This window comes from Mustela nivalis, assembly GCF_964662115.1.
Source record: "Mustela nivalis genome assembly, contig: HAP1_SCAFFOLD_1865, whole genome shotgun sequence".
NCBI classification, from domain to species: domain Eukaryota; kingdom Metazoa; phylum Chordata; class Mammalia; order Carnivora; family Mustelidae; genus Mustela; species Mustela nivalis.
This window is the reverse complement of record NW_028134799.1, coordinates 49,439-75,485: the sequence shown is the minus strand read 5'-3', so window position 1 is coordinate 75,485 and position 26,047 is coordinate 49,439. Positions and strand designations below refer to the sequence as shown.

Here is a 26,047-nt window from a genome sequence, read left to right as displayed (position 1 = left end):
AAATATTCCAAGAATATCATACTCACAAAATGTAAGTGATATCACTAAGAAGGCAGAAACTAAGCTGTTTTAAAACTAGAATCACTTATACTGAAAATGAAGATTGAGATGATTTTTTTAATATACTGGAAGCAATTCCAAACCTCACTGCTAAAACATTAAAGGCCAAAAGCTTTATAAGTTTTGACTCAAAACTGCAAACTACCTATTACACAAATTTGCTAAAATCTACTTGTGTTTCTTACATTTACCCTATTTAATCTTCAAGCTGTCAAATTAAATTTCAGTTTTATGAGAAAAACTATGATAGTTTTATTATTTAATTATAATTTAAGACATGAATTATTTTTTCTTTAATTAAAAAATCCAAATCATTAAATCTTTTAGCACTTCTTTGATGGATAGTAACAAGTTTTTCTTGTGATACATACTTACAGGATGCAGGGTGATGATTCCTTTTGTTAGACGGTCTATATTCCACAGAAAACTTAAATCATGTTTTCTCTAAAGAATACTTTTAAATGATCAGAGAAAAGCCTAAGGTTTGAAGTTTACATAAAGCCTTACTACCAAAAAGGCTTCACTTCCCTCTTCATAACAAACTTCTAACAACATATTTATTTAAAAAAATCACAGAATAATTTTTATTTATAATGAAGTTATTCTTTCTAGACTTTAAATCATGTGTTCACTCTTATAACAGAGAATCATTTAAATAATACCAGCAAAAGGAACAAAGACCAAACAATCTAAATTGATATTACTATATCAATTTCTTTGAAATGTCATGATGATATCCAATTAGTTTTGCAACATGGTCCATTTCCAGTGAAATTCTCAACAGAATGCTAAGAATTAGTCCTTCACACTGACATTTTATTCTAAGGTGTGGCAGATGCGGCTCTCTTGACTGCTTCAGAAGTCAAACAGTTAAACAAGTGCTCTGTGAAAGAGGCTGACTTCATAGCTGACCCATCCACAAACGGAGAGCATGCCTTCAGATCCTTTGGTTTTTATAACAATCCCTTTGGAAAATTAATTATTTGATGATTGTTCCCTTAGAATTCTATTTTAAGTAGGATGAATTACTGCCTATACAGTTTGTGCCAACGTCCTTGACTTCCTCATTTCTACTGTTTTGTTTATCAGATCATATAGTGATGGCAGTCTTATTTTATCCATATTTTTGCTGTAAACATTGAGAAATATACCAAGGACAACTAACAAACCAGACCACACGTACCTAAGAAGAGAAAGAAGGAAAAAATATTAGTATCGAGGTAACAATTTATTGTTAACCACAGAACTGGTGATAAGTTCACAATAATTCTGCAATAAAATAAAATTTTGCTATCGGAGGCCTACAATGGCATTAAAATAAAAAATGGTATTTTTAGATCAGATTAGATAGAATTCCATCTCATTTATGTTAAGTATCTACAGAGAGACTTTACAAAATCCTAAATGTAGGTCATCTGAACTTTGAAGATAACAGCAAGTTCAAGTCCATGTCCTAATCAATAGTCTAAGAGTACACTTAAAGCACCGAGTAGGTCCATCTGCGATGGCAGTCCGGAGGTTTATCCCAGTTGGGTAGCACATAGGAGATAAAAAGTTGCACATGCTGAGAAAGTAGGGGAGCTGACATAGATTGCTGTAATGTATACCTAGCATATAGGGAAAGAGAAACTAATTTATAGAAAACAATACAGACTGAAATTTATCTTGTGGTTATTTTTAAGCTTACACAATAATAATTTCTAGGTTTGATTCTTCTCAATTATTAAGCAGCATAAATTTAAATGATACGATTTCAAATGCATACTAGACAATTGAGAAAATAGTCAATGTTTTATAGGAAGCCATAAACTAAATAAACTTACAGCATAATTCTCTACCTCAAATCCTTTGTGGGAGAGGATGACAAATAACAACTTTAAAAACTATGCGTATATATAAATGGTTTCAAATGTATGTGTGTATGTATCAGGGCAAGGTGGAATCCTTTAATCTCAAGACATCACTCACATTCATTTATATTGGAAATGGGGTCACAATCGCATTGGGACTCTGGTTAGGCAATTTAAACGCACAATATGATTTCTTCAAAATAATTAAATTTTTGAAATAGCAGAAGACACATCAATAAACTAGGGCTCTAGATGAAACACATTTTTTTTTTTAAGAAATTAAGGCTGCTTAGGAGGAAATATGAAACCAGGTATCTAGAAGTAGAGAAACTTGTTGAATTAAAAAGTACTTACTGAAATGTGAATGGTTTAGCAAAAAACATAAATGAAAGTACAATGGTCATGGCTTTTCTTCCTGTTGTCACTGTGGGAAGAAAAAAAGGCTGGTTTAGAATGTGCCTACCATCTTGGTAATATTTTAGAAATTACTTTCAACAAATATTTACAGACCCTACTTTGTACCAGATCTGTGCGACACGCCAAGAAAACGATGGAAAGCAAAAACCAAACAGAGAGTCACTGTTGCTGCTGCTATGGTGTTTACAGTCTAAGAAGGGTATAGACATTAAATCATACGGTTACATGTTAAGAACAACTGTAGTAAGTACTTGATAAAGGCCATGACACTAGGGAGGCAGGTCATCCCTTAAAAACACTCAGTCTGTTAGGAAAGATAGGCTTTCCCAAGGAATGTATGATTAGGTAGAGCAGGGGCTAATCTTTAAAAGTAGTAAGCTGAAGCACACACTAATATCTTAATCACGGTCATTTCTGGGTAACACGATGAATAATCTTTATGGTCCTCTTTACACATCTGGATTGACTTTTACCTTTTAAGTCTGACCTTCAAGTCTGCCGTCAGGTTTGAAACCCTCCTCCCGGTCCCACCCATGTAGAGAGAGGACCTTGGCAGTATGTCTCCATCATGTCTTCTGCCCCACTCTGCATTATGAGTTGCTCTCCTCCTCTAGATGCTGAGCTTTACTTAGTTTCTCATCTTAGTCATCCTCTATCTCTGGATTCTACAGCTCCTGGCACTTACTATCCAAAGCATAAAGAAATGAACTCCAAATGAAGAATCGGTTTCGGAAATGTGTCAGAGCCTGATTCCCCAAATCTGTTTTTCCTTCTGTGTTAGTAAAATGGACTCCCTATTACGGGCATACCTTCCGCCTTCTCTGCAGTTAGGTGTTGACATGTGACAACATCTGGGCCAAAGAAAGAGCAAAAGTGCTATTTCTAGGAAGTGTGCTTTCTAGGACAATTCCATAAAGAGAAAGGTGTGTCCATCTTCTCCCTTCCTGCTGCGTGCAAAGACGATGAAGATGGCAGAGAAGACAGAAGAAGCCTGGTTTCCTAATGAGTGTGACGCCACCACACCAGGACAGGAGGAAGGATAACATGTGGGTTAAGAGCACAGGATGGAGCCAGACTGCCTCGCTTGGAATCCTGATTCTGCAACCTACTAGCTGGTTGACCACTGGGCAAGTCACTTCACCTCCCTGTGCCTCAGTCGATCCTTCGTAAAATGGAACAATAACATATGGGATTATTGCAAGATCAAAATGAATATGTACATGTACAATGGCTCCTGGTACATAATAACAGATATGCATGTGGCCACTATTACTACAGCTGAATTTCTTCTACATGAGGCAGAAATAAACCTGCCTGCACCTTCAAGGTAAGGGCGGCATCTCACATTTTTTATACCAATCACAGGGTTTAATCAATACATATCAACTGACATCAAACCCTTTCTGAACAGTTATCTTATGAGCAAAACTGGAACCCAAGCTAAGTATATGAATTCGCAACCTTTCTTGGTAGCATGAGATGACTTGAGAGATTGTGGATACAGCCTGATCTACAATGACATGTCCTCTGTTTACCGTTAGCAATGTAAACTTTAAAAAGGGGAGTCATAAAATAAGTAAAAAGGGGAATCCTATGTGAGTAAGTAAAGACAAACGTTATGAAGCAAATAAACTTTTATAGAGAGAGAGGTATTTATTCCTTTGCTTAATTGACGCTGTAGTATTAGAAGAAGTATTATTCCCCTAAAACAATGAAATATTAAAATCAGGTAAATGACTAATGCATGTATGCATTATAATGTAAGTCCTATGTATCTCTGATAGAAATGGTTAAGTCCAACCCAGAGAAGAGGAGAGAGTTATTCTCCAAGTGACATGTCATTAAACATCACTGACATCTCAATCCAGCGCCCTTCAGGGCAATGCCACACTGTTCCCAATCCTGGGTTTCACTCAGGGCTCTCTCCATATGGAAGAGGCCGACAGCATTTGTTATCTGGACCATTCACTGGGCAAATGCTATAAGGTTAGCACACGGAGTCATCTGTCCTCCTCATGCGGCTTCATCTGTAGCCCCTCATCTGTTTTCCTGACTCCTCCAAAGCAAAACCAGTTCAACCCCCATTCCTCTAAAGTGCCAAAGTTCCTGCATAAGGCAGGTGCATGATAACTATTAGGGACTAGAAAGGATAATCTGATTAATTCCCTAGAAAGTGTACAAATGAAAGGTCCATCCAAAAAACTTTGTTTAAAATATACCTGCCGTACTTTAAGTGCATCAAAATGGGAGTTTTCAGTTGTAAATTAAAAGTGCATACAAAAGCAGGCTTTTTCTCTGAGGATATTCAGCCCATCATACTTTTTAATAAAACGTCCTTCTAATGTATTTAAAAGTTACTATTTAGATAAATGTATATATTTGATTTTAAAATTAACCCTTCAAATAAAAAATTATGAGGAAACATCATTGTCTTTAGAATTTTAAAACACCATAAGCCAAAAAATAAATTGATGAAAATATAACAATTTTCTTTTTAATGCAGAGCAGATGCTGCCCGTATCTTTTGAAAAGCAGTATCAGAGAAAATTTAAATGATTATTTCATAATCTCAGCAGGTGTATCATTCCTACCTGTTACAGCAAGAAGTGCACCGAAAATTTTAATCAGAGCCAGAACAAAGGAGATTCCAAAATACCCAGTGAGGGAAAAAAGAAAAGCATAACCATAAGTCTGAATTGGGTTCTGCAACATATAAAAAAAGCCTGTTAGGAAAATGCAAAACAAACCCTGAGGTATTACAAATGAAATAAAACTACAGATTTTAATCAACTTCCTGAGCAATAATAAGCCATTCAACAATTCAGTCAAGCAAAGATTCTTATTTAGTTCTGATTTAATGGAAAACAATGATGAAATTAAAAATCCCCAACTTTTACATTATGAATCGCTTAAAAATTAACTTACAGGGTAAAGAAAGGATACAGTAAGTTTAAATACAAATCATTTCATTTCTGAAATAATTTCTGATCTGCATATATTATATTAAAGGAGTTATCAAATTACATAAAAAATAATCTTTTTGAACAAGAAATACAGAGGGAACTATTTAATGGGAGATGTTTATTTTTAAAAATGTGATTAGTGTTTACCTTTGAACAAAATGTTACTGCAGGGCTTAATCCACTAGTGCATGTCAATCCCAATAAAATGTACACAAAACCGATTGAATATGAATACAAAACCTATGGTAGATAAAAAAATAAAGTGGATAAGAAAATGCTATCAAACCAAAGGCAGAAAATGAAGGAGTCACAATATATGGCTCAATTAATCTACTCAATTAAATCTGAAGAACAAACCATTTTTAAATGACATCATTGTTTCGATATGGCTTAGCTTTCTGGAGATAATGACTGAGCCTGTTTATGAAAGTTTAGGTTTATTTTACGTACATTGTAACATAGCAGTACTGATCCTTCCATGGATACAGTTATATAATATTCATTTATTTGCCTGGCTTGCTTACGGAATTTAAACCACATCTGAACTTTGGGGTTCCAAAAACACACGTAAAACAAAAAAACCTCACAAGCTACTTATTAAACATCAGAAAACCCAAACATTAAGTTTCTAAAGATATTAACAGATAATGAAACTAAGCAGGGGCATACCTATTGCTGGATTTCTCAGTTTTCCTACAATCTCTCTAGCCCAGCTCCTTAAACTCCTCTTATGCACAATCAGCAGGGCATTGTCGTCATACTTGCGCACCTGTGACCAGTCAGGTACTAATAATGCTAATAATAATGTGCTAATCACGCTCTACATGAATTAGTTCACCTACTTCTCACAGCCAGCCTATGAGTTAGACACTCTTAAATGATCAATCCTTAGTCTGCAGATAAAAGAAACTAAAACTTAGAGATAATAAGTCATTTTCCCCCAATAAGAGAACTGTAAAGCTAGGATATAGATGAAGCAATCCTAGTCCAGACTCTAAGCACTTAACCACTGTATTATAGCAACTTTCTAGCTACTTATACTTTCTTGATTCCTTATCTAGGAAGAGTGGTGATGAATTTCAAGAAAACTTCTGACCGAGATTAAAGACTCCTTAAAGATGCCCATTCTGCTGACAAAACAAAGTAACAGGAAACACCATTCCTATATACCCTTCATGTGGTATGCTCTCTGTCTAGCAAGGGGTTGGCTGTCAAATTAATGTACACATACACATGATAACTTTCCTATATCCAAATACCAACCAGGTAGAAGATGTAAGGAAAGAAAGGGCATTATTTGCAGTAACAACAGCAAAAAGATGAACCCCCTAACAATAACTTCAATAAGAAATATGTTGGATTTATATGAAAAAAATTTAATAAGAATCTAAGGGACATTTAAAAAAAGCCACTTGAATAAAAGCAAAGTCATACCTTATTTTTTTTTTAAGATTTTATTATTTATTTGACAGAGATCACAAGTAGGCAGAGAGGCAGGCAGAGAGAGAGAGGAGGAGGGTGATGTGGGGTTCAATCCCAGGACCCTGAGATCATTACCTGAGCCAAAGGCAGATGCTTAACCCACTGAGCCACCCAGGTGCCCCAATCATACCTTATTCTTGAACTGAAAAAGACTCAAGTGTATAGATGCCATTCTCCCTAACTTAACTTATAGTTCAATGCCATACTAATCACAATTAACAATGGTGTTTTCTAGTTTATTTGGGGGATCTGAATAGCCCAGAATAACTAATGGTAGTAATATTCAAAAAACAAAAGGAATATTCCTGGCTAGTCCTAGCAGATGGTAAATGTATGATAAAGCTGCTGTCATCATATGGTTTTGGTGCAGAAGTGAATTCAAAAGAATACTACTCTGAATCCTCCATTAGAATATTATATGATGGGGCGCCTGGGTGGCTCAGAGGGTTAAGCCTCTGCCTTCGGCTCAGATCATGATCTCAGGGTCTTGGGATCGAGCCCCGCATCAGGCTCTCTGCTCAGCAGGGAGCCTGCTTCTTCCTCCCTCTCTGCCTGCCTCTCTGCCTATTTGTGATCTCTATCAAATAAATAAATAAAATCTTAAAAAAATATATTATATGATAAAGAAGGCCCTTCTGCTGGAAAAGTAGATTTTTCAATAAATGATACTGGGGCAAGTAGATAGATAAAGAAGAAAGTTTTTTAAAGTTCTGGTTGGATCAAAGACTTATTTAGGGAAGCCTGGGTGGCTCAGTTGGTTAAACGTCCGATTCTTGATTTTGGTGAGGTCAGTCTCAGGTTACAACACTGAGTCCCATGTCAGGTGCTGAGCTGGGAGTGGAGCCTGCTTAAAATTCTCTCTCCCTTTCTCCATATGCCACCCCCTCATCTCTCTCACTCTTTAAAATAAAAAAATAAAAACACAAAAACAAGCAAACAAACAAAAAATTAATTAAAAAGGCAATCATAACATGAGTAGACAACATGGGTAAAATTCTTAAATCTTCAAAGTTGGGAAAGCCCTTTTCAATCATAATAGGTAGTCAGAACCCATGAAGAAAAAGGGGAATCATTAAAATGACAAACTTCTAAATGGAAAACAATACCAAATACAAAGAGAGAAAAGTGATGAAGAAAGCAAATTTTTAATATGTAAAAAATATCCTACAAATGAAAAAATTTATCAAATATTATACGATAAGCTCTTGGCAGGGGTAGTGGTACCTTTACGTTTTAGTTCTCATGATGTTTTAATGTATTACTTTTACAAAAATGATGACGCAAACTAGTTTAAAAATGCCATACAAGTCCTTAATACCATAACTATTTCATCAGGTTAAACACATCACCACTTCTGCGTCTATCTGCTGTGAAGAAAAAGCGCTGGGGTACTTACCATTTCTGAATTAGAAGCATTATGCAGTTTCATAGCTTTCTCTTGAACATTTCCGATGACAGCATCTGCGCACAGTGCCAGGGAAATAAGGATCACACCTTTAAGAAAGCATAGGAGAAACACAACCTCTTTATTTAAATAGGCGAACAACAATCAAGATTTATCAGAGATTTAATTGGGGTAAAAAAAACAAAAGCAGATCTTAAATCACCCTGTTTCAGTAAAAGTTGATTTTTATCTACAACAGCTGTAATGGCCACAGATATGTTAAAAACACAAGTAACCGGCACTAATAAATTATATTCAGGCTTATTTTGTTTCCCTATTAGATCAAGTAATAGTTCTGCTTTTAAGTAGGATGGAATGTTTGAAAGGAATACTGTATTAAACAACTATAGAAGAAATTCTTGGGAGCACTACCGGAACTAGCAGTTAGTCGGTTAATTGAAAAAATCAGACGAGGAGGGAAATCATAAAAAGTGTTACCTACATTACTAAAATCATTTCATTTAGAACTCAAGAACATGCGCACAGTTGCCAAGGTCTTTTCTCTCAGTGCGGGTCCCAACTTAAATTATGTACGTTCTCCTCTGTATAAACCACACTTGCAACACACATTGTTAATGCTTTCCTAGTTGTTTCTGTTAAAAGGCACATGGAAAATGCAGGAACTTCTCAGTTGGGTGAAAGTGAAAGAATTCTTTCACACTTGTATGATATTTTTTTACAGTTGTTTCCTAGTGATTTTATTGACGAGTCAACCAAACTGTTTCAATTAACTTAACAGAAACTATTCTGTCTTTCTTCAAATTGTTTTTGAACAATTTAAGTAATATTATTACATGGTTATTGGAATAGGTACAACTGGCATACACAAAGCTGGAAATCAACACTCATGCAAATGAGCATGTCTACCTGAGAAGCAGGCTGTTAACGGCAAGTGTGTGGGACCCTGGTCACCAGCCATGGTGCTTTACAGAAAGAACAAAAGGCAGCGTTGGTTACCTCCGGGAGTCTGATGGGATTTAAGGAAGTTTCCCTTTTGCATTATTTTTTAACAAGGTATAAGCAATTACAGGGAGAAGAAAAATATACGTGTATGCATTTAATAGAGAACTTTCAAGTCTTCAGACTTATTCTTCAATTTGCCTTTTGATCATCTCACTTTGTGGCATTTATTATCAAATCATACATTTTTATCCACCAAACTTGATTCTGAATGCTCTTTTCCTTATTTCAAGTATCAAATTTGTCAAAACAAAAAGACAAGCTTCTGTTGAAGACCCTGAATACAATATCCTCGCTACTAACAGGCTATTCGAAGACATTCCAAAAATGTTCTGAGCAATGACAATGGTGTGAAAATACCTGAACTGCACCCTGAAGAGAATATTTAAAGGCAGACATTTATCTGAATAAGTAAATTCTGATATATTCACTTTATACATTCAAAGTTTTATTTAAGTCTACCTTAAGTAACCATCTTAATAGTTAATCCAATCTCTTTTAGATAATATATTGTCAGACTAGGGGCTGTGATAAGTGCTCATCAGTTATTCCTAATGATGAAATACTATTAAGTTTCAATTCTCTTACCAAATATTTCCTGGGGAGTCAGAATGGGTTGGCACTACATCACCGTGAGAAGTTGCAGGACTACTGTCACTACCTCATTCCATCATTGTCCCCCATGCGCAGCAAGTGTATACACTTTCTTATCTATTATTTCATCACTTCAGTCAACCCTCCCACTGGCCTTGTGTAAGGCAAGCTATCATCATTTAGCTCTGTTTTAAAAGGGAAGCATAAAGGGGTCTGACAATCTACCCATGATTATAATTTTAAGTGACCTGAACAGAACTGGAAGCCATGTCTCTAACTGCAAATTCTGTGCCTTCTCTAAAACTGCTTTTTCATAAAAAAAAAAAGAGTCAATTACCTCAGTTTTCATATACAGTCTTCCTCTTTGTGTTGCTGACATGAAGTGTTCCTGAAAAATCTAAGCCATGTAAGACACATCTATCACTATAAGCTTTCCAGAGTAAAACTCATCAAAGTAGTGATCACTTATACTCTGAACAATCAAAATTGAAAGAGATGTAATAGGTTCCACCAGAATCTTCTGGTTGTCAAAAGGGTTGCTCCAATTGCCTATACTGGTTACATTTAAATCCACTAACTTAGCCTGGTTAAGAAAGTTAATAAAGAAGGTTGACTCATAGCCAGTAAGAAAAGTTTTGATTCTTGGAAAGAACAACAAAGCTGATGTAAATGATTTTCTTTATGTAATACTTTTCTTCTCATGAATAATTAGAATTTTTTCCCATTTTTCAGAGTTTCTCTGAACACCTTTTTATTTTTTTCCCCCTGCTGAGGATCTACTGGTATAAATGCAACCATATAAAAGCATAAATTATGAAAAACAGTCACGGTGTGACCTTCCCAGCCCAGACCCCTAAAACTCCCTGAGATGGAAGGGAGGAAGGGAAAGCCCAAAACTGCCTTAGAAGGCTGTAGCCCCCGGCCCATGCAGGCCTGGCCTGGCTGGGATGGGAGAAACCGGGTGCCACCAACAGTTAGGGGAAAGCCCACAGAGCTTGCCCATGAAGTCCATGTCAATGGTGAAGTCCAGGTCATGATTATTCTTGGCACTGGTCGCATGCCAGGGGTGCCACAGCTCTCACCAGTCTTCACTGTCAGGTAGTCTTCCATGTAGAATACTGCTCCACCATACGTACAGGGACTTGGGACTGGTGAAGCCTGTCCTCTTGCAGCAGCAAGGGACTTGATATTGAGGTAAGCCACAGGTCATTCCACTTCACTTGCAGGCAGAAGCTCCGGAGACGTGAAAGTCAGGTCTTCTATCTTGATAGTGTAGATGCCCACTCCTTTACGAGGTAGGCCTTGGTAACCAGCTGCATGGGGTGCACCACATCTACCAAGGGCTCCTTGAAGGACACATCATTAATATAAGACATGTCATAGCCATATACATTCTCCCACCAGTAGCTCTTGTCATCTTTGTACTGCCTGTCTTCAATGGCTGTTATATATAGAGTGGCTTGGTATGGGAATATTAGGCCACCAGGTGCCTGCCACTTATCTGGAGCACAGAGCACCTCACTGAGCACTGATCCATAGAAGAAGCAATAGCTCATCCACTCACTAATGATGTCCACCTTCTCCACCAAAGTGCTTCCTCCGCCTTCCTCTTGATGGCAGTCATCATGTGGTCCAACTTGGCTTTGACAATCTTCACTGCATAATCAGAGATACTGGAACCCTTGTTCCCAATGACCTCGTGGGCTCTAGCCTTGGGAGCAAACATAGAGGATCCATGTGCCTGAGCCCACATCCAACACCACCTTGTCCTTAAAGAGCTGCCAGTTCTGAAATGGAGTTTTGGTATGTGAGGCTGTGCACCTCATCTTTCAACATCTCTTCCTGAAGGCCGAAGTGAGCACAGGAATCAAAGTAATAACCTCTGGATGTCATCATCACGTCTTCAGCCATGGGTTTCTTGCTGCTTTCTGTCTGGTTACAGGAGACCTCCATGATGTAGTTTGTTGCCTTGGGTGCCGCCATCTTCATTCATACCCACTCCTCCTCTTGCCCAAAGAGGCCCCTTCCAACACCTAAGTATTTTAAATATTGTTTCTGTCAGGCTAGTAGATGGGATGATAATAAGCTTATGAATAAAACTCAGTAATGTAAGTATGATAATATTGTACACATAATAATTTCTCTTCAAGGTCTTTAGAATAAAAACAATTATTGTAACACATTTATACTTATTTAGTTCTAAATATCCTATAATACCTATTCTGTCTGTGAAGAATCTAAATTTTATTTACAAAGGTCTATCTGGCACACTGTAAGGTAACTTCATGGTGGAAAGTTCAGGCACTTTAGATTCTAACCACATTTAGAGCACAGAGTTCAGTATTAACATATAACATAACTTTCCCTCTTCAGCTAAAACAATGACAAATAAATGTACAATTTCAATTTTAAAAAAAGAGAATAAAAAGTTACTGATGTGATTTGTCTATAACTCATGTGTAAACTTCCAGCTCCGACCATGAGAAATTTCTCTACGATGCACCTAATCGCAGATTTTGACTGGCCAAACAGCTTCCTGTCAGGTCAAAATACAAGAGCACTAAAAATAACTCTTACCTTGCCAGGACCATAATATTTTTACTATATCTTATATGGAAAGTCTGAAAGCTTTATGTTAGATATGAAAATCACAGATGTCATACCATCCTTTGAAATTCTTACGAAATTGCAAAAGTTCTTACTCTTAAACCAAAATAGCTGCAAAATCCAGGAGCCCAAATATTTCCCTTACCTGTCAGGTTGAAATTAGGTGCAATCGTGCTGTCAGCAAGGGTGAACCATATCAGGCCAAGACTCATACATACTGCAGCAGACACATCTGCAATGTTATAGCGCTTCCCTGTGTCAAATAAATGAAAGCCAAGCTCATTACGCAAATGCCCACTTGGCACAGTTTTAGACTATGTGTCTAACCAAGTTGAGCAGGATCTGCTCTTTATACCCAAAGTCAAAAGTGTATGACGAACACTTAGATCAACGCCTGAGGCAGTCACAGAAGAAGGGCTTCTGAGAATTAATGACCAGTGAGCACCAACATGTCCTTGTAAGTCAGACAGAAGATCCTACTTTACATATTATGAGAGTGAATAAACAGACTAGAGTTTGTGGACACGAGTGCCTCCTTTACTTCATATATAATAGAAGGTATTAATTTTCTTATAGTTTATACATTTGCAAAGTAACCAGAGCAATTATTCAGGTTATAGAACTGTTTAAGTTTACAACTACCATAATCAGATAACTTCTAGATTGGTGAGAATTAACCTGTTACAGTATATCCACATTTCAATAAAATCATGTACTGTAACTTTTTCACAAGGATTGCTAAGGAAATATTATACATGCATGTGGTTTTTAATAGGAATTTGTGTCAGTACTTTTTCCTGCATGAACATTTACCCTAAAATTATATGTGAAGTAGCCAGCAGACATACTTTCATTAGAGGGCCTCTGTGGGCAGGCATCAAATGTAAAAAATGAAGTTGGGCTGTATAAGAACTTCAGTGATACAAAGGCCCTTGATTATCAATGTAAGTATTTCTCATGAATAACAAAATGACATGAATAACAAAAACTTGTTCCACTTGCTATTACAATTTCTTCTTTACTCCTTTTTCCACAATAGCTTGTAACTTAGTTGGGGATCTAGGAAGCCAATAAGCCAGCAGACTAGGTAAAAAAGCAGTTCTGCTCAGGTTAAGCTTACTTCATAGTGAGAATTGCCCATTTGTATAATGAAGGGAGAAGGAGGAGCCCTGAGGAGCAGAAGAATGAAAGAGCTGAAAAAGGGGGTTTTCCAGGTATTTCTGAGCTATGCCTTTAATACATGAACACAGTATTTTTGGAAATGTGGTAGATTCCAGATTAAAAGAAAAAAAATAATAAAATACTATTTTTTATCTTTCTTAAATCCGAATTACTGATTTCTAGTACTAGGAGATATCACAGAAGTATCAGTGTTTTTATAATACCTTATTTTTATAAGATGTCACTCAGAACTGTTCTAGTATTGAGAATGTTTACTGAAAATATTTAACTAGAGTTTAATGTTTTTCCTAATGCTAGATGCCATAACATATCCTATTAGTTTCAAACAGTATGAAAATATATCATTACTATACCTTGAATAAAAACTCCTCCTAGCATAACAGGAATCAATTTGCAGCACTTGAAGATGACTTGGGTAGGATAATTCAGGTAGCCCAAGGAAGTATTTGATAACCCCATAGTACCCACAGTTAGAAAAGCTATTATCATGTAGGTTTTTCCTGGTATTCTGTAAAAGACAATTTTTAAAATCTTCATTTTGGGACCCAATTCATACTACTGTAAGATAATGTGTTTACAATGTGTAACTGCCTAATTTCTGTGAATATTTCTAGCACTATTGGTGAAATAGCACTATTTTAAAAGTTATCACACTTATATGAAAGAATGTTGGTAAAAACAACAATTTACCCTTATTTAATCAATCACAAGCGAGAACTTTCAATTGTGTGAAAAAATCGTGTCAGAGTTACATAGATTCTTCCAGATGGTATAAAAAAAAATGCTGGTAAGAAGTTTTTTTTTTTAACAGCCGTTCTACCATATATATAAAAACTATCTTGACTAAATTTAGGAAAAAAGAGTTGAGTCTTAAATAATATTGACCCCCATAACAGTAAAAGGCACCTTAACTAATTTTCAACTTCTAAATTGTTGTTCTGTTTCCTAATGTTCCCATCTAGCATTAGGAAAAATACATTCAGCCCTTCTGCTAAAATAACCTGAACAGAATATCTGCAGATATTCTGGAATGGCAGCTTAAAACTCTAAACATGGTTTTTATTACCACGATGTCAACTTTAACTCTGTATTCCACAAGATGTTACAATAATCAACTCTTCAAGATGGAGATTCTGATTCTCTCCTCACGATCCCAAATCACTACTTTGGGTTCTATCTGAATTTCCTAAAGGGGTGTTTAATTTGGCATCTTCAGAATTTTGCAATATTATTGCAAGCATATGCTCACTTTGACAAGATATTTAATGGTCTAAAATAATCTTGTACACTGGTGTGACTAATACATGAAGTACTATTCACATAATCAGATTATGCTGCATACTTGGAAGTAGCTTCCACTTTGGGATTTGTGTTCACATTTAAATCAAGACAACAAAATTCCTCCTTATTTTTTTATTTGGCTAGATATAAGGCAAAATAATTTACTGGAAAATTCAATTAAAATATATCTTTTCCACTTATATTTCAATTTGAGGCCTTTCCTACTTTACTACTAATACACTAGTCAACATTTAAAGTCCATGCAGAAATAACCTGGCATGCACATATGCATCGGTGTTACCCAAACAAGGATTTCTACGCCATCTGTGGGGCTTAATCCTCAGTGAGGTATTATCAGGAAGGACAGCACTGCTCCTCCAATAATGATAGAAGTCACAGTGGTCCAATTTCCTCAGACATAAATTGCACACAGTGGCCAGAAAATAAATTTTTTTTTTTTTGCCTCAAGTCAGAAAAAAATCACAAGGAATGGTGATTATAGAAGTAACAACCACAGGTAGAAAGAAAAGGAACCTAAAATTCAGGAGGCCTATATTCAGAGGGTCAAAACTCTGACAGCAACCTGCTGTATAGATGCATGAAAACCCCAGTCCTCCTCGCGGTGTGTTCAGCCACTGGTGAGACCAGGACATTAGATTCATCATTTTCCTCTTGAGTGCCGCGTGGCTGTTTTATTTAGTATCCCAAATTCTTACTTCTTTAGGCAGAGGGGTGGGCTGTGACTTTCAACAGCCCCTTCACAACCAATGTGACAGATCTCCTTTATTAAAACCTCATGCAAAGTAATAATAAAGTTACAAGGTAACTTTGGTGAAAAATAACAAGTCGTGTATTTAGGGTGTTAAGGCTTACAATGCACCCCCCGCACATTACACATTTGATCCTCAAATGTCAGCGAATTTAAGCAACTCCCTAGAGGTCTAAAGAGAGTTAATTAGAGGCCATGCCAAGACTCAAATACATGTTTTCTGACTTCAAATCCTTTACTCTTTCAAGTATATAGTATTCATATAAACATAGGAAAAAAGAAAGAAAAAAAGAGAAAACTAAGCAAAGAGTTTGGCTACTTAAAGGTCTAAAGAGCAGGGCCACTTCAATTCAGAAATATGTCATTTAGCATATTTTCACTGTAACATACCTTTAAAGGCTTTTTCTAAAAATATTTTTTAATGTGCCTTGGAAATGAAAAAGTTTCAATTCATAATTATATTTATTATATGTCTGTAAATTCTTCTCCTTCATTTATGTCTAAATCAACACAAATTATTTTATCTTTAAAAATATGATTATGGTAAAAAAAAATGTTATGGTTATCTGGTTTAAGGCTTGGGATAAACATGGCTGGAGACTCACTCCCTATTTCATTTGGGTAGATGCAAGCAAGGTGTATTTTTTTTTTTTTTTTTTTTTTTTTTTAAGTAGGCTCCAAGCCCAGTGTGGAACCCAGTGTGGGGTTTGAACTCAGGACCCTGAGATCAAGACCTGAGCTGAGATTAAGAGTAGGATGCTTAACTGACTTAGCCACCAAGGCACCCCAGAGGTGTATCTTTTTTAAAGGAGATAGATCTTTGTGTTGCTTTCCATTTTATAAAGATAGCATTAGATTATTTTACTTTGGAAACAGACGTCCAGCAGTTTGCAACTGGTAATGAATCATCATGCTTTCTTATACATTAGTCTTGACAGATATATTTAATTATTCTATCACCTATATGGCCAAGTACTGCAGCTTCAGAGCATGAAAATAATATAGACGCTAACCTCAGATTCAAACATTTTTTTTACTATCACTGCTAGAATAATTTATTGGCAATAAAGAGAGATTGAGAGGCAAAATTAGAACTATGAAGGAATACTGTTATGACAGACTTAAATATTTAAAATTTTACAGTTACCTTCAGACAAATACAAAAAACATTTTTGTAAGAAAAATAGTAACTGTGAGTATTTTTTTATTTTTACTGAAAGACTAAACATTTCTATCATTGAAGACAGGCTATCAGTATTATAGTTCCTTGCTGCATTTAAACTGTTCAGTGTCTACATGAAATATTCACATCTTAGAGCCTGGTATGACAGGATAACCACACTGACATTTACTAAGAAGGTACATTCAACCTCCTAACCTCCTCCTGTTCATAATCAAGTTTTTATTGCATATTGTTCTGTGTACCATTAAAAGTATTTCAAGATATTTCTCAAATCTAGATGGTTAATGTAAAATGTTGTCAACAAACTCCTTTGGCTCTGATGAAAAGGCATGCTTCTCTGATGTCTAAACATGCAGTCTCAGTGACTGCACACTATAAAGAACACAATGTTAAACAGGATATATCCCACAAAATATTAATCGTGCATTTTAAAAACCACTATAAAAGTGACATTGATCGTTCATTTCACCACTTTGATCTTTCTTAGCACTGTAAACCTTTCAGTAATTACACTCATTTCAGTTAAATTTATAAAAACACGTATGTACCATCTGAATACTTTGTTTCAAGATATATTTATCATAATTTGATCCTAAACCACATTTTTCTGATAACATTACACTAAAAGAGAGACCACTTTCTTCAGTGTACAACTGAACTATATTTAATATTTTTTGTAAGTTGATTATACTGATAAAAATTATTGGGTATTTGATATGTCTTAACTGCAAATGCATATATTTCATGTATAAGATACTCCATATTCCCAAAGAACAAAACAAAGAATTTAACTACTATTAATGATCTGTCAAAAAAATAAAAACAAAACACATACCTTCTCCTTTTGTCCTGAATAAGCTGAAGTTCTATTAGGCCAAATATGGAGTAAAATGCAAACTGTACTAAAGTAAGGTACCAGCCATAGGACTTAAAACCCTCCATTGAAAATATTAATTCCTGTCAAAAGATGTATTAATACTGTTAAATTCTGGGACAGATCAATTTCCTCACAATAAATTCCTACAAACACAACATTTTAAAAAGAACCCAAGGCTCACCCCCAACAACAAAATATAAAAAGCAAAAAAACACCCAAATCTCAAGGCTTCTCGTAAAATCAGAGAAGTTCAGGAGGCCATTCTGAAGAACTGATGTTAGATATTCAGATGAGAAAAGCAAAGGGAAGGAGGGATAACTATGAAGAAATGTTATCCCAGGCTTTTCTTTAAGAACAACAACAACAACAAAAAAAAAAAAAAAAAAAAAAAAAAGGAAAAAAAAAAGAAAGATTGCCAAAATTAAGAATTGCCCCAACAATGAGAAAGATAGTTGGTTCAAAGACTCATTTACTGTATAACAAATATATTTCATTAGAAGTCTATTATCTCAGACTTCTTTTTCTATAGGAATTTAATCAGTTCAAACTAATAATGTGATTTTTTGGAATATTTGTGCCACAGATTATATAAAATTTTCTACATGTAAAGGGAATGGCTACTTTGTCAAACATAATGTTATATTATGAAGTAACTTTACATTAATTATTAATAACCCATTAACAAGTCAGTAAGAGGTATTCCAATACTTGGCTTAACCGACATTTTCTTTAAACTATTTTAATATGCTATTATATGTAAGAGTTATTAGCAGTGTTAGTTTTCACAAAGTAAAAGCAATGTTTATTTAACTTTAAAAGCTTTGCATTGTTATAAATTAAAATCCGACAATTTATCAAACAGAAAAAGATAATTAAAATTTGTAAATTTCTAATTCATATTCCTTTTGGCAATGGCTAACTCTGCCCCAAATTTTTTAACAATGGCATTAAAAAAAAAAAAGTTTCTCAACAAGAAATTAAAACCTGTGTTTGATAAAATTTACTATTTTTCATTGTTCTTCATTGTGATATCTGAATTTTTGTATCATCCGCCAGTGGGGTAATTAGTTTTTATAAATATTAAGATTTTTAAATCAAGTTTTTGTTTTACACTAATACTCCTTATAGAATTTTTACAATCTAAGGAACAGTCAATTCTACCGTTTTCTTTATTTATACTTCCTTTTATATTACATCTCTACAGGACAATGGAAAAGAGTACGATAATTTTTAAGATCACTTTAACTGATTAACACTAAACAATACCAGAAATATTAACTAGCTCAACAAAACACATCTATTTCCATTTCTTGAATTATAAAAAGTTTTCTTACATTAGAAAGCTGCCTAAAAAAGCAAAGTTGTTAATGGCTGAAAATACTAATGAACTGACAATTAAGAAGTAGTCCCCAAACATTCTGTTTACACTAGCCTGGCTCTTCACCCATCCAGCCCATGTTCCTGAAGGTCAGGAATTTGCTGCTAGTCAACGGTATATAACTATCCCGTAACATAATACAAACAGAAGACAATTTGTAGCAATGTCAGAAATGTTTTGCACCAATAAAAATCACAGAAAAATAAGGTTCTGACAAAATTAGATTTGAAGAGGAAGGTAAAAAGAATGAGAACACAACAGGTGCTTCATTAAAAAAAGCAATTCAGATGGTACAGGATTAAAAAGAAACTCCTGGAAAAAGTATATAGCATCCTCATATACTTTTGCAAAAATTATCTTTTATTATTGAGCTCCAAGAATCAACAACCGACTAAATTATGGCTTTTGCATTATCATTCAATTTTTTTGGAGAATTATGTTCCAAAATACCACTGAATACTTGAATCACTCTCTTTTAGAAACACATGGGTACAATCATCACCTACATTTTGTTAACGTATTTCAAATTTTTTCATAATTTTACTTTTTAAGTTTGTCTCTGCTCCCTTCTCCCCATCTGAAATATTTAACTGTGAAATTTTGATCCCTGCTAAAAGTAGCAGACTAACTTTTTCTATACTATAAAACTCAAAAATGTGAATAAAGTTGTATCCTATGCAGAAAACTATCTTGGACAAAACTATTAGTAATGACCATATTGACCTCAACTGTTACAAATAGCATCTTGTAAATAAGTAACTATTTTTTACCTGTAAATATCCATAAATTAGGTAAAATACAAAAACTCCAGCAACACATATGAAAAACTGAGTAAGTTTGTTAAATCTGCTGAGATTTATGCCAAGTACTACAATGTCATCTATTGACTTGATGTGTGGTGACATTGTCTGTGTTTTGGAAGGGACAGTGATAGAAATATATTTCCTGGAGTTGTTGAACTTGAGATCCATTGTTCTTGTTTTGCTGCATTCAGTGCTTCTAAAATTATCTTTATTGGTTTCCTCTCCTTTGTTCAGTGTTTCTTTTGCTTGCTGAGTTAAGTCCTAAAGAAGGAAATAAGCAATTAAAGCAAAAACATTTGGATCATAAGATATTATGCTACAAATATTTCACATCACCCTTTAAGAATTATATAGGAAAATCTGATTCTTTCTGGATATTAATATATTAATTTCTCCATACAAGCTTCCAAGCAACCAAAAACAATGTCTACTTTCCAATTTATCTTCTCTGATAAAGACCAATACACCACTAAATATATGCCATTCTCATTTCCACAGCAAAAATCAAAAGCAAACTTGGAGTTTACTTCATCAAAGTAAACATGCTTTTATTATGGATTTTGTATGTATTAAAGATATCATTTGTAATTATCTATGCATGATAGTTTATGAGTGACATCTTCAACATTAATGTCAGTCTTTGCAGAAATGAGCTGATGCTCCTTTAAATACTAAGTCAACCGTAAAATGTATTTGTTAATGATGTTTTAGAATAAACTCAAAGAACTTAAGTTATTTAGAAAAGCTAGATTTATCAGAGACAACAAAAAGAAAAATATGCTTTATCAACCGCCTTTCTTAGGTTAAAAGTAAAAGTTTTCTTCCTTTGGAGACAATCATTTTAATTTAAAAAGTCTTTGGGGAGTTGTTGTTCAATGAGTATCAAATTGTAGTTCTGTAAGATGAGTAAGTTCTAGAGACCTACTAATATGACATAGTGTCTACAGTTAAAAACCCAGTGGTGTGCACTTAAAAATCTGTTAAGAGGACAGATACCATGGTAAACATTCTTAACCACACACACACACAAAGGGGAAAACATGGAAGCTTATGGAGGTGACAAATGTGTATTACCTTGATCGTTATGGTGATGGTACCAAAGGTATACCTGCATGTGTCCAAACTCACTAAATTGTGTATGTTAAACATGCAATTTCTGTGTGTGTGTAACAATTTTACCTCAATACATCTGTTTTATAAATATGAGAAAGAAATATACAAAATTATATTTTATAAATATAAGAAAGAAGCCTCTGGAATTATAAAAAGCCGGAAAACATCATTTTTTGTTAGTCTGTGAAAAACAAAAAAACAAAAAACAACATGAGGGTCCCATAGATGACTGTCCATTTCACTTTGGATTTATAACCACGAAAGAATGAGTTCCATGTGGAGGTTGAAGACAGAGTGAAGAATTATGACAAAGAACCACCTGAGGATGAAAATATTATCTTCCTAGAAAAGACCTACTATCTGTTACAATCCCAATGGGAACTAAAATTTAGAATAGCTGAAGAAAGAGGATAGAGAAGCATAATTCTGACAGATCTGGAAATCTTTTTTAAAAGAAACTGTCATGATGGTTTAAAAATGGCAAGAATTAGCATCACTTCTTCATGATCACTTCTCCTTTGCTGTTATAGAGATTAAGCAAGCTATCTTCAGTAATTTAAATTGGGATCAAGGTTCTGAATACAACTTGTAACTAACTCAGGCATCAAAGAACACTTATTTTACAGGGCACCTGCCAATTTCTAAATAGAAAAAGCATAATTTTAACAAGTTTTACTCTATTTCTTTTCTTTTACCTGTTTCTTCTTCTTTATATATTGTTCTTCCTTCCCACACTGTTTCAATCAGACATCTCTGAGTTAAGACTTTTTAAGTCATCTTGCAGGATACCCTTCAGATTTGACTTTCCTTATAAACCATGCTTTACATGATCTTGAATGGAGAAGAAACAAAAACCTGGAGTAACTACTTTCCATGTGCATAGGCATGGATACAGAGTACAATTCAAATAAATCTCCTCCCTCCACCCCTTCCAGTCAAGCCTTAAACTGTCCACAATGAACTACTAATACATTCCTGAAAATACATTCCTAAAAAAGACCATGAACTTTCAAATACCCTTGCCTTGCGTTCATGATGTTCTTTCAGCCCAATGTCTTCTTTCAGGATTTGAAATAAGCTTAGTGCTTCTTCCTTTGTGATACCCTCCCTAAATTCCCTGAGCTGGGAGGGAAGAGCACTGGAAAGGCAAGACTCAAATCTTACTTGTCTAGGCATCCTTGGTATCTGGCATACTCTGCGCATATGCACACATACTCCGCACAAATACTCTGATGAACCAAATAAACTGTCCCTTCCCCTGGATGTCCTCAAAACTCCACCCTGCAATCACGTGCTGTCTATCCAAACTGATTTTTCAAATGTACTCTGGTGCTGGCAAACTTTGTGAGCAAAACTAAAAATCGTATAGAAAACAGAGAGGTTGGGGGAAATGTGCAAATGTGTATCTATTTACATAGAGAGATAAATAAAACTTCTAGAAGACCTCTTTCTTACTTTTGTTAGTATCAAAAACTTATCCCCTCCCCCCAACTTCTGCTGGAGGTGTTTGTAACTTAGCAAAATGGCTGGCACACTGTAATGATCCAATAAAATTACAGCTACCATAATGAGAAGCCTTTCCCCAGGGCTGGATTTTGACAGATCTGAGTTCAGTACCAGTTTTGATACTGATAGCTGAAAAGCCTTGCAGACGTTACTTAACCCTCCTAAACTTAACAAAAAATGTGCCTATGGTAGAATTTTTGTCAGGATTAAATGAAATGAATGTAAAAGTGCCTAGAATATAGTAAGACAGACCATTAATGTTGGATGCCATTCAATTTTTTTAACTATTGCTAGTGTGATATGGTCTGCTGACACAGATTCTCACCCTTTTGATGTGCAGCTGGAAATATGAATCCGGATTTCCAACCCAGACTTCTCTTCTGGGATCCAGATTTCCATTTCCAAATGCTTCTTTGAAAGCATTTCTACTCATGAGTTCCACTGGCAACTTATTTTAAAAGTGTCCAGGGCTGAACTCACTATGTTCCTCCAAACAAACCTGCTCTTCCTATAGTCCCAATGTCACTTACTGGTATGATGCAAAAAATCTGGAACTTATTAGACTCTTTTCTTTTCCTCACATTCTATATTTTGCCAACATTCCTGTTGATTCTACATCCATAAATGTACCAAGAATCTGTTTCTGACCCTACCATTAGCAGCTGTTTTCTCTTGCCTAGATTACTAGATTAGCCTGTTTATAATCTCTTCTTCCCTTTCCAATCCCTCTTTCACACTTAACATGAATGCTCATTATGCCTCACTTCTGATTAAAGTCCTACAAATTATAAGCTGGTTGATTTCTGGACTCTCATAGCACTTTATAAAGATTTTTACAAATACCTAGATCAGAATGGCCTTTTTGTTTTGGGGTCTGCTCTCACAAATTTATGACATCTTTAAGGGAAGAGACAAGACCATCTTCATAATATTTTCACACATAGCAGAAGTGTAAGATATGAAATGGAGGGCTCTATTGCACTTTAGTAAGCACCATTCAGTCAGTAGCATCCTGCCCCTTTCCGACAATTTGCTGCTTTTAACACACCTATTGGCAATCTTAGGAGTCGCAGATCTGTGCCAGACATGTAGAGTTAAATCCCTTCAGCACTGTCACTTCTTGGATATCTGTGCCAAAATATTGACATCTCCACTGAAATTTCCCACAAAGCATCTGAAATGAACACGGAAATAAATTCACTTCCTTTGCTTACTTGAGGTACCAGCACCAGAAAATCTGCCCTACAAGGCCTTGCATTCAGAATGCACTTTTATTAATCAGAACATCACTGGTCAGTTCACGTGACAGATGATGCTGTGAACTCCGATACCTGGTAACCGTGATCCTTAATGCTTGCCACATGCCTTCCATTTCACTAACGATGGATATTAATCAACAACTAAAGAAACTAGGCCAATGCCCTTTTGGTGCAGGAAAACTAAAATCAAGCATAAAAACTATTTTCAAATTAAACGAGCAACATTTTGCTTTGCTTTAGGAATTCACAATAACCCCTTGAACTAAGAACAAAAAACCCACAGGTGTGAATCACTGGATGAGGCCTCTTCCTAAAGTCAACACAGATATTTAATGTTACTTGGGGGTACAAAATAACTGCTAAACTGGAATAAAAAGGCAGCAATTTCTAGAGCATATTGATATTTAAAAATTATAAATAACTGGTGGTAACACTGACTTACAATGACCTACTTAAGTCAAAATTATTTCAATTAATGTCTTAATCTAGTTTTTTTCCAATCTTCAGAAGAAAAGTCTCCCACTACAAAAGGGAAGAATATGAGGAAATCATGTCATCACAGTGTAAATAACCAGAACAAACTTGATTCTGTATTTTGTCACACTCAATGTTACAAATAAAATAACTTTGCACTATATATAAATTAAGTGAACTCTAAATATTGTGACCTATGGGTCGTGATTATAAAACAGTGAAATACAAGAGTCGGTCTCATGTCTCTGTACACACTTCATTACACGAAGTTCAAGAAACCGTGCGCTCCTTCTTGATGGTTACTCTATTTTTTTCAAGGGATAAAATCTAAATTTAGGAGTTGATATATATTAAGAAATTAAGTACAAATTAAGTACAAACACTGATGTAAATTATTTTCAAAATGCTGCTGCAGCTCTCTCTTCCAAGCTCCAAACTACCCCAATTCACTTAGGAAAGCATTACTCCAAAAACCAATTCTCAACCTCTGAGGTCCTCATGGAAGAAGCGCATATACCCAACACTAAAAAACCCTCCGCGAGCACACCAAAGCATTCCACCTTCTTTCAGTATTTCTTGGGGGGAAGGGGGAGGGGAAAGGTGGGGGAGAAAATTAAGCTGCACAGACTGGAGAGTTTGCATACTTCCAGTGGAAATGTATCACCTAAGCTTAATAACCTGGCAAGAACAATCACCTTGCACTACAAATTAAATGTTCGGCAGAGTAACCTGAACCCTAACTAACAGAGAACCCGGAAGTCGCTCTCAACTAAGATGCAGCCCTGGGAACCCAGGCGACAGACAGTCCTCCGGAGGCCCCTTATTCTAAGCCTAAAAGGCCCTCCTGGAAGTGACCTCAGAGTCCACAGACGGGGACCTCAGGGAGTTCTAGCCAGCCACAGGGCGGAAAGGGGGCGAGGAGGAGGACATACTCCTCCCCAGAAACCCAGCCAGTAGGTTTCCGTTCTTTAAAATAGGAAGTCACCGGTGCCTTCCATCCCGATCCCCCACGCCCGTTATTGATGAAGATAAACTACGTCCAGATTCTCTGGGGAGAGGGGCCGTCTGGGTCCCAAACACGGCGAAGGGCCGGGGGTCACACATCTACTCCAGAGTCGGTATGTCACCTGAAAGGGTGACCCCAGCCCGAGTGGCGCCAGCCAGACGGAGCGCTCCCCCTCCCCAAGTCCGTCGCCATCACCTCCTGCTTCTCCTCTCCGCCTACTCCCGCACTTTCCACAGCGGTCGCCGCCTCCTCGCAAGGTGCTCGCATCCCCGGCGCCGCGCACGCCACTTCCGCCTACGTGTCTCCTTGCGCGAGCGCACTTGCGCGGCCCCGCCCCCTCGCCGGTCTGGGGCCGTTCGGCGGCGGGGGCGTGGTTACCTCTCGCGCATGCTCTCTCCTCTCCCGAACGCGGGAAGAGCGCAAAGTGAGCTTGAGGGTGCGAGGGATGCGCTTCTGCAGCCTCTGAAAATGGCGTAGGAGCCGTGAACGTCGATCCGGTGGGGAATTGTCAACCTCCGATCAGTGTTCGCTCGTTGCTGGTCTCTGAGCCTCTGCAGCTTTCCGGGTTGCTGAGGCCTAGTCCTCCCTGGGCCCTGGCACCCGGTGGGCCACCACGCAGGAGACCATGCAATGGCCCTGTGCTGACTTGGAGAAGGAAGTCTAGTGGAGAATGTTGAATCTGGATTTAGAAACCCTTGGCTCCCCTCTTCCCTTTTCTCGATCCAGATGAGTTGGTATGGTCCCTCTACCTGTCTCTGGTTTCATGCTCTTGCCTGACTTGCGCCTGCTTTCTGGTGAAGGTGGACTGAAGGCGCACTTGGGTTGCTTCTGACGTTATA

General features: G+C 36.3%; 1 protein-coding gene and 1 pseudogene across 5 annotated transcripts; both read right to left on the bottom strand.

Annotated features, from left to right (window-relative positions):
• Positions 1-616: 616 nt before the first annotated feature.
• SLC35B3 (solute carrier family 35 member B3) lies at positions 617-25,520 on the bottom strand. Of its 4 annotated transcripts, none has more exons than XM_082750789.1 (11): positions 25,404-25,520; positions 21,659-21,794; positions 19,818-20,111; positions 17,628-17,749; positions 13,913-14,067; positions 12,523-12,630; positions 8,169-8,266; positions 5,438-5,530; positions 4,919-5,030; positions 2,265-2,334; positions 617-1,243 (listed from the first exon to the last, which is right to left on the bottom strand). In XM_082750789.1, the coding sequence occupies exons 3-11, from the start codon at positions 20,016-20,018 to the stop codon at positions 1,093-1,095; spliced, it is 1,110 nt and encodes a 369-aa protein (XP_082606915.1). In that variant the 5' UTR covers positions 20,019-20,111; positions 21,659-21,794; positions 25,404-25,520; the 3' UTR covers positions 617-1,092. The 4 variants fall into 4 exon arrangements, with proteins under 4 accessions (XP_082606915.1, XP_082606916.1, XP_082606914.1 ...); XM_082750790.1 differs by lacking the exon at positions 25,404-25,520 and adding an exon at positions 23,518-23,643; XM_082750788.1 differs by lacking the exon at positions 21,659-21,794 and having other exon boundaries at positions 25,404-25,513.
• LOC309858107 (protein arginine N-methyltransferase 1 pseudogene) lies at positions 10,546-11,845 on the bottom strand (annotated as a pseudogene). The gene has a single exon. The product of its transcript is annotated as a protein arginine N-methyltransferase 1 pseudogene (transcript).
• Positions 25,521-26,047: the final 527 nt, after the last annotated feature.

Bases quoted from the DNA above. Each gene is read 5' to 3' on its own strand.
- SLC35B3 (XM_082750788.1), bottom strand. From the start codon at position 25,475: ATGCGAGCACCTTGCGAGGAGGCGGCGACCGCTGTGGAAAGTGCGGGA. The intron at 20,112-25,403 runs GTGATGGCGACG...TTCCTTCTTTAG, and splicing joins GCGGAGAGGAGAAGCAGGAG to GACTTAACTCAGCAAGCAAA. The intron at 1,244-2,264 runs GTAAGTACTTTT...TTCTCTTCTTAG, and splicing joins GCTAAACCATTCACATTTCA to GTACGTGTGGTCTGGTTTGT.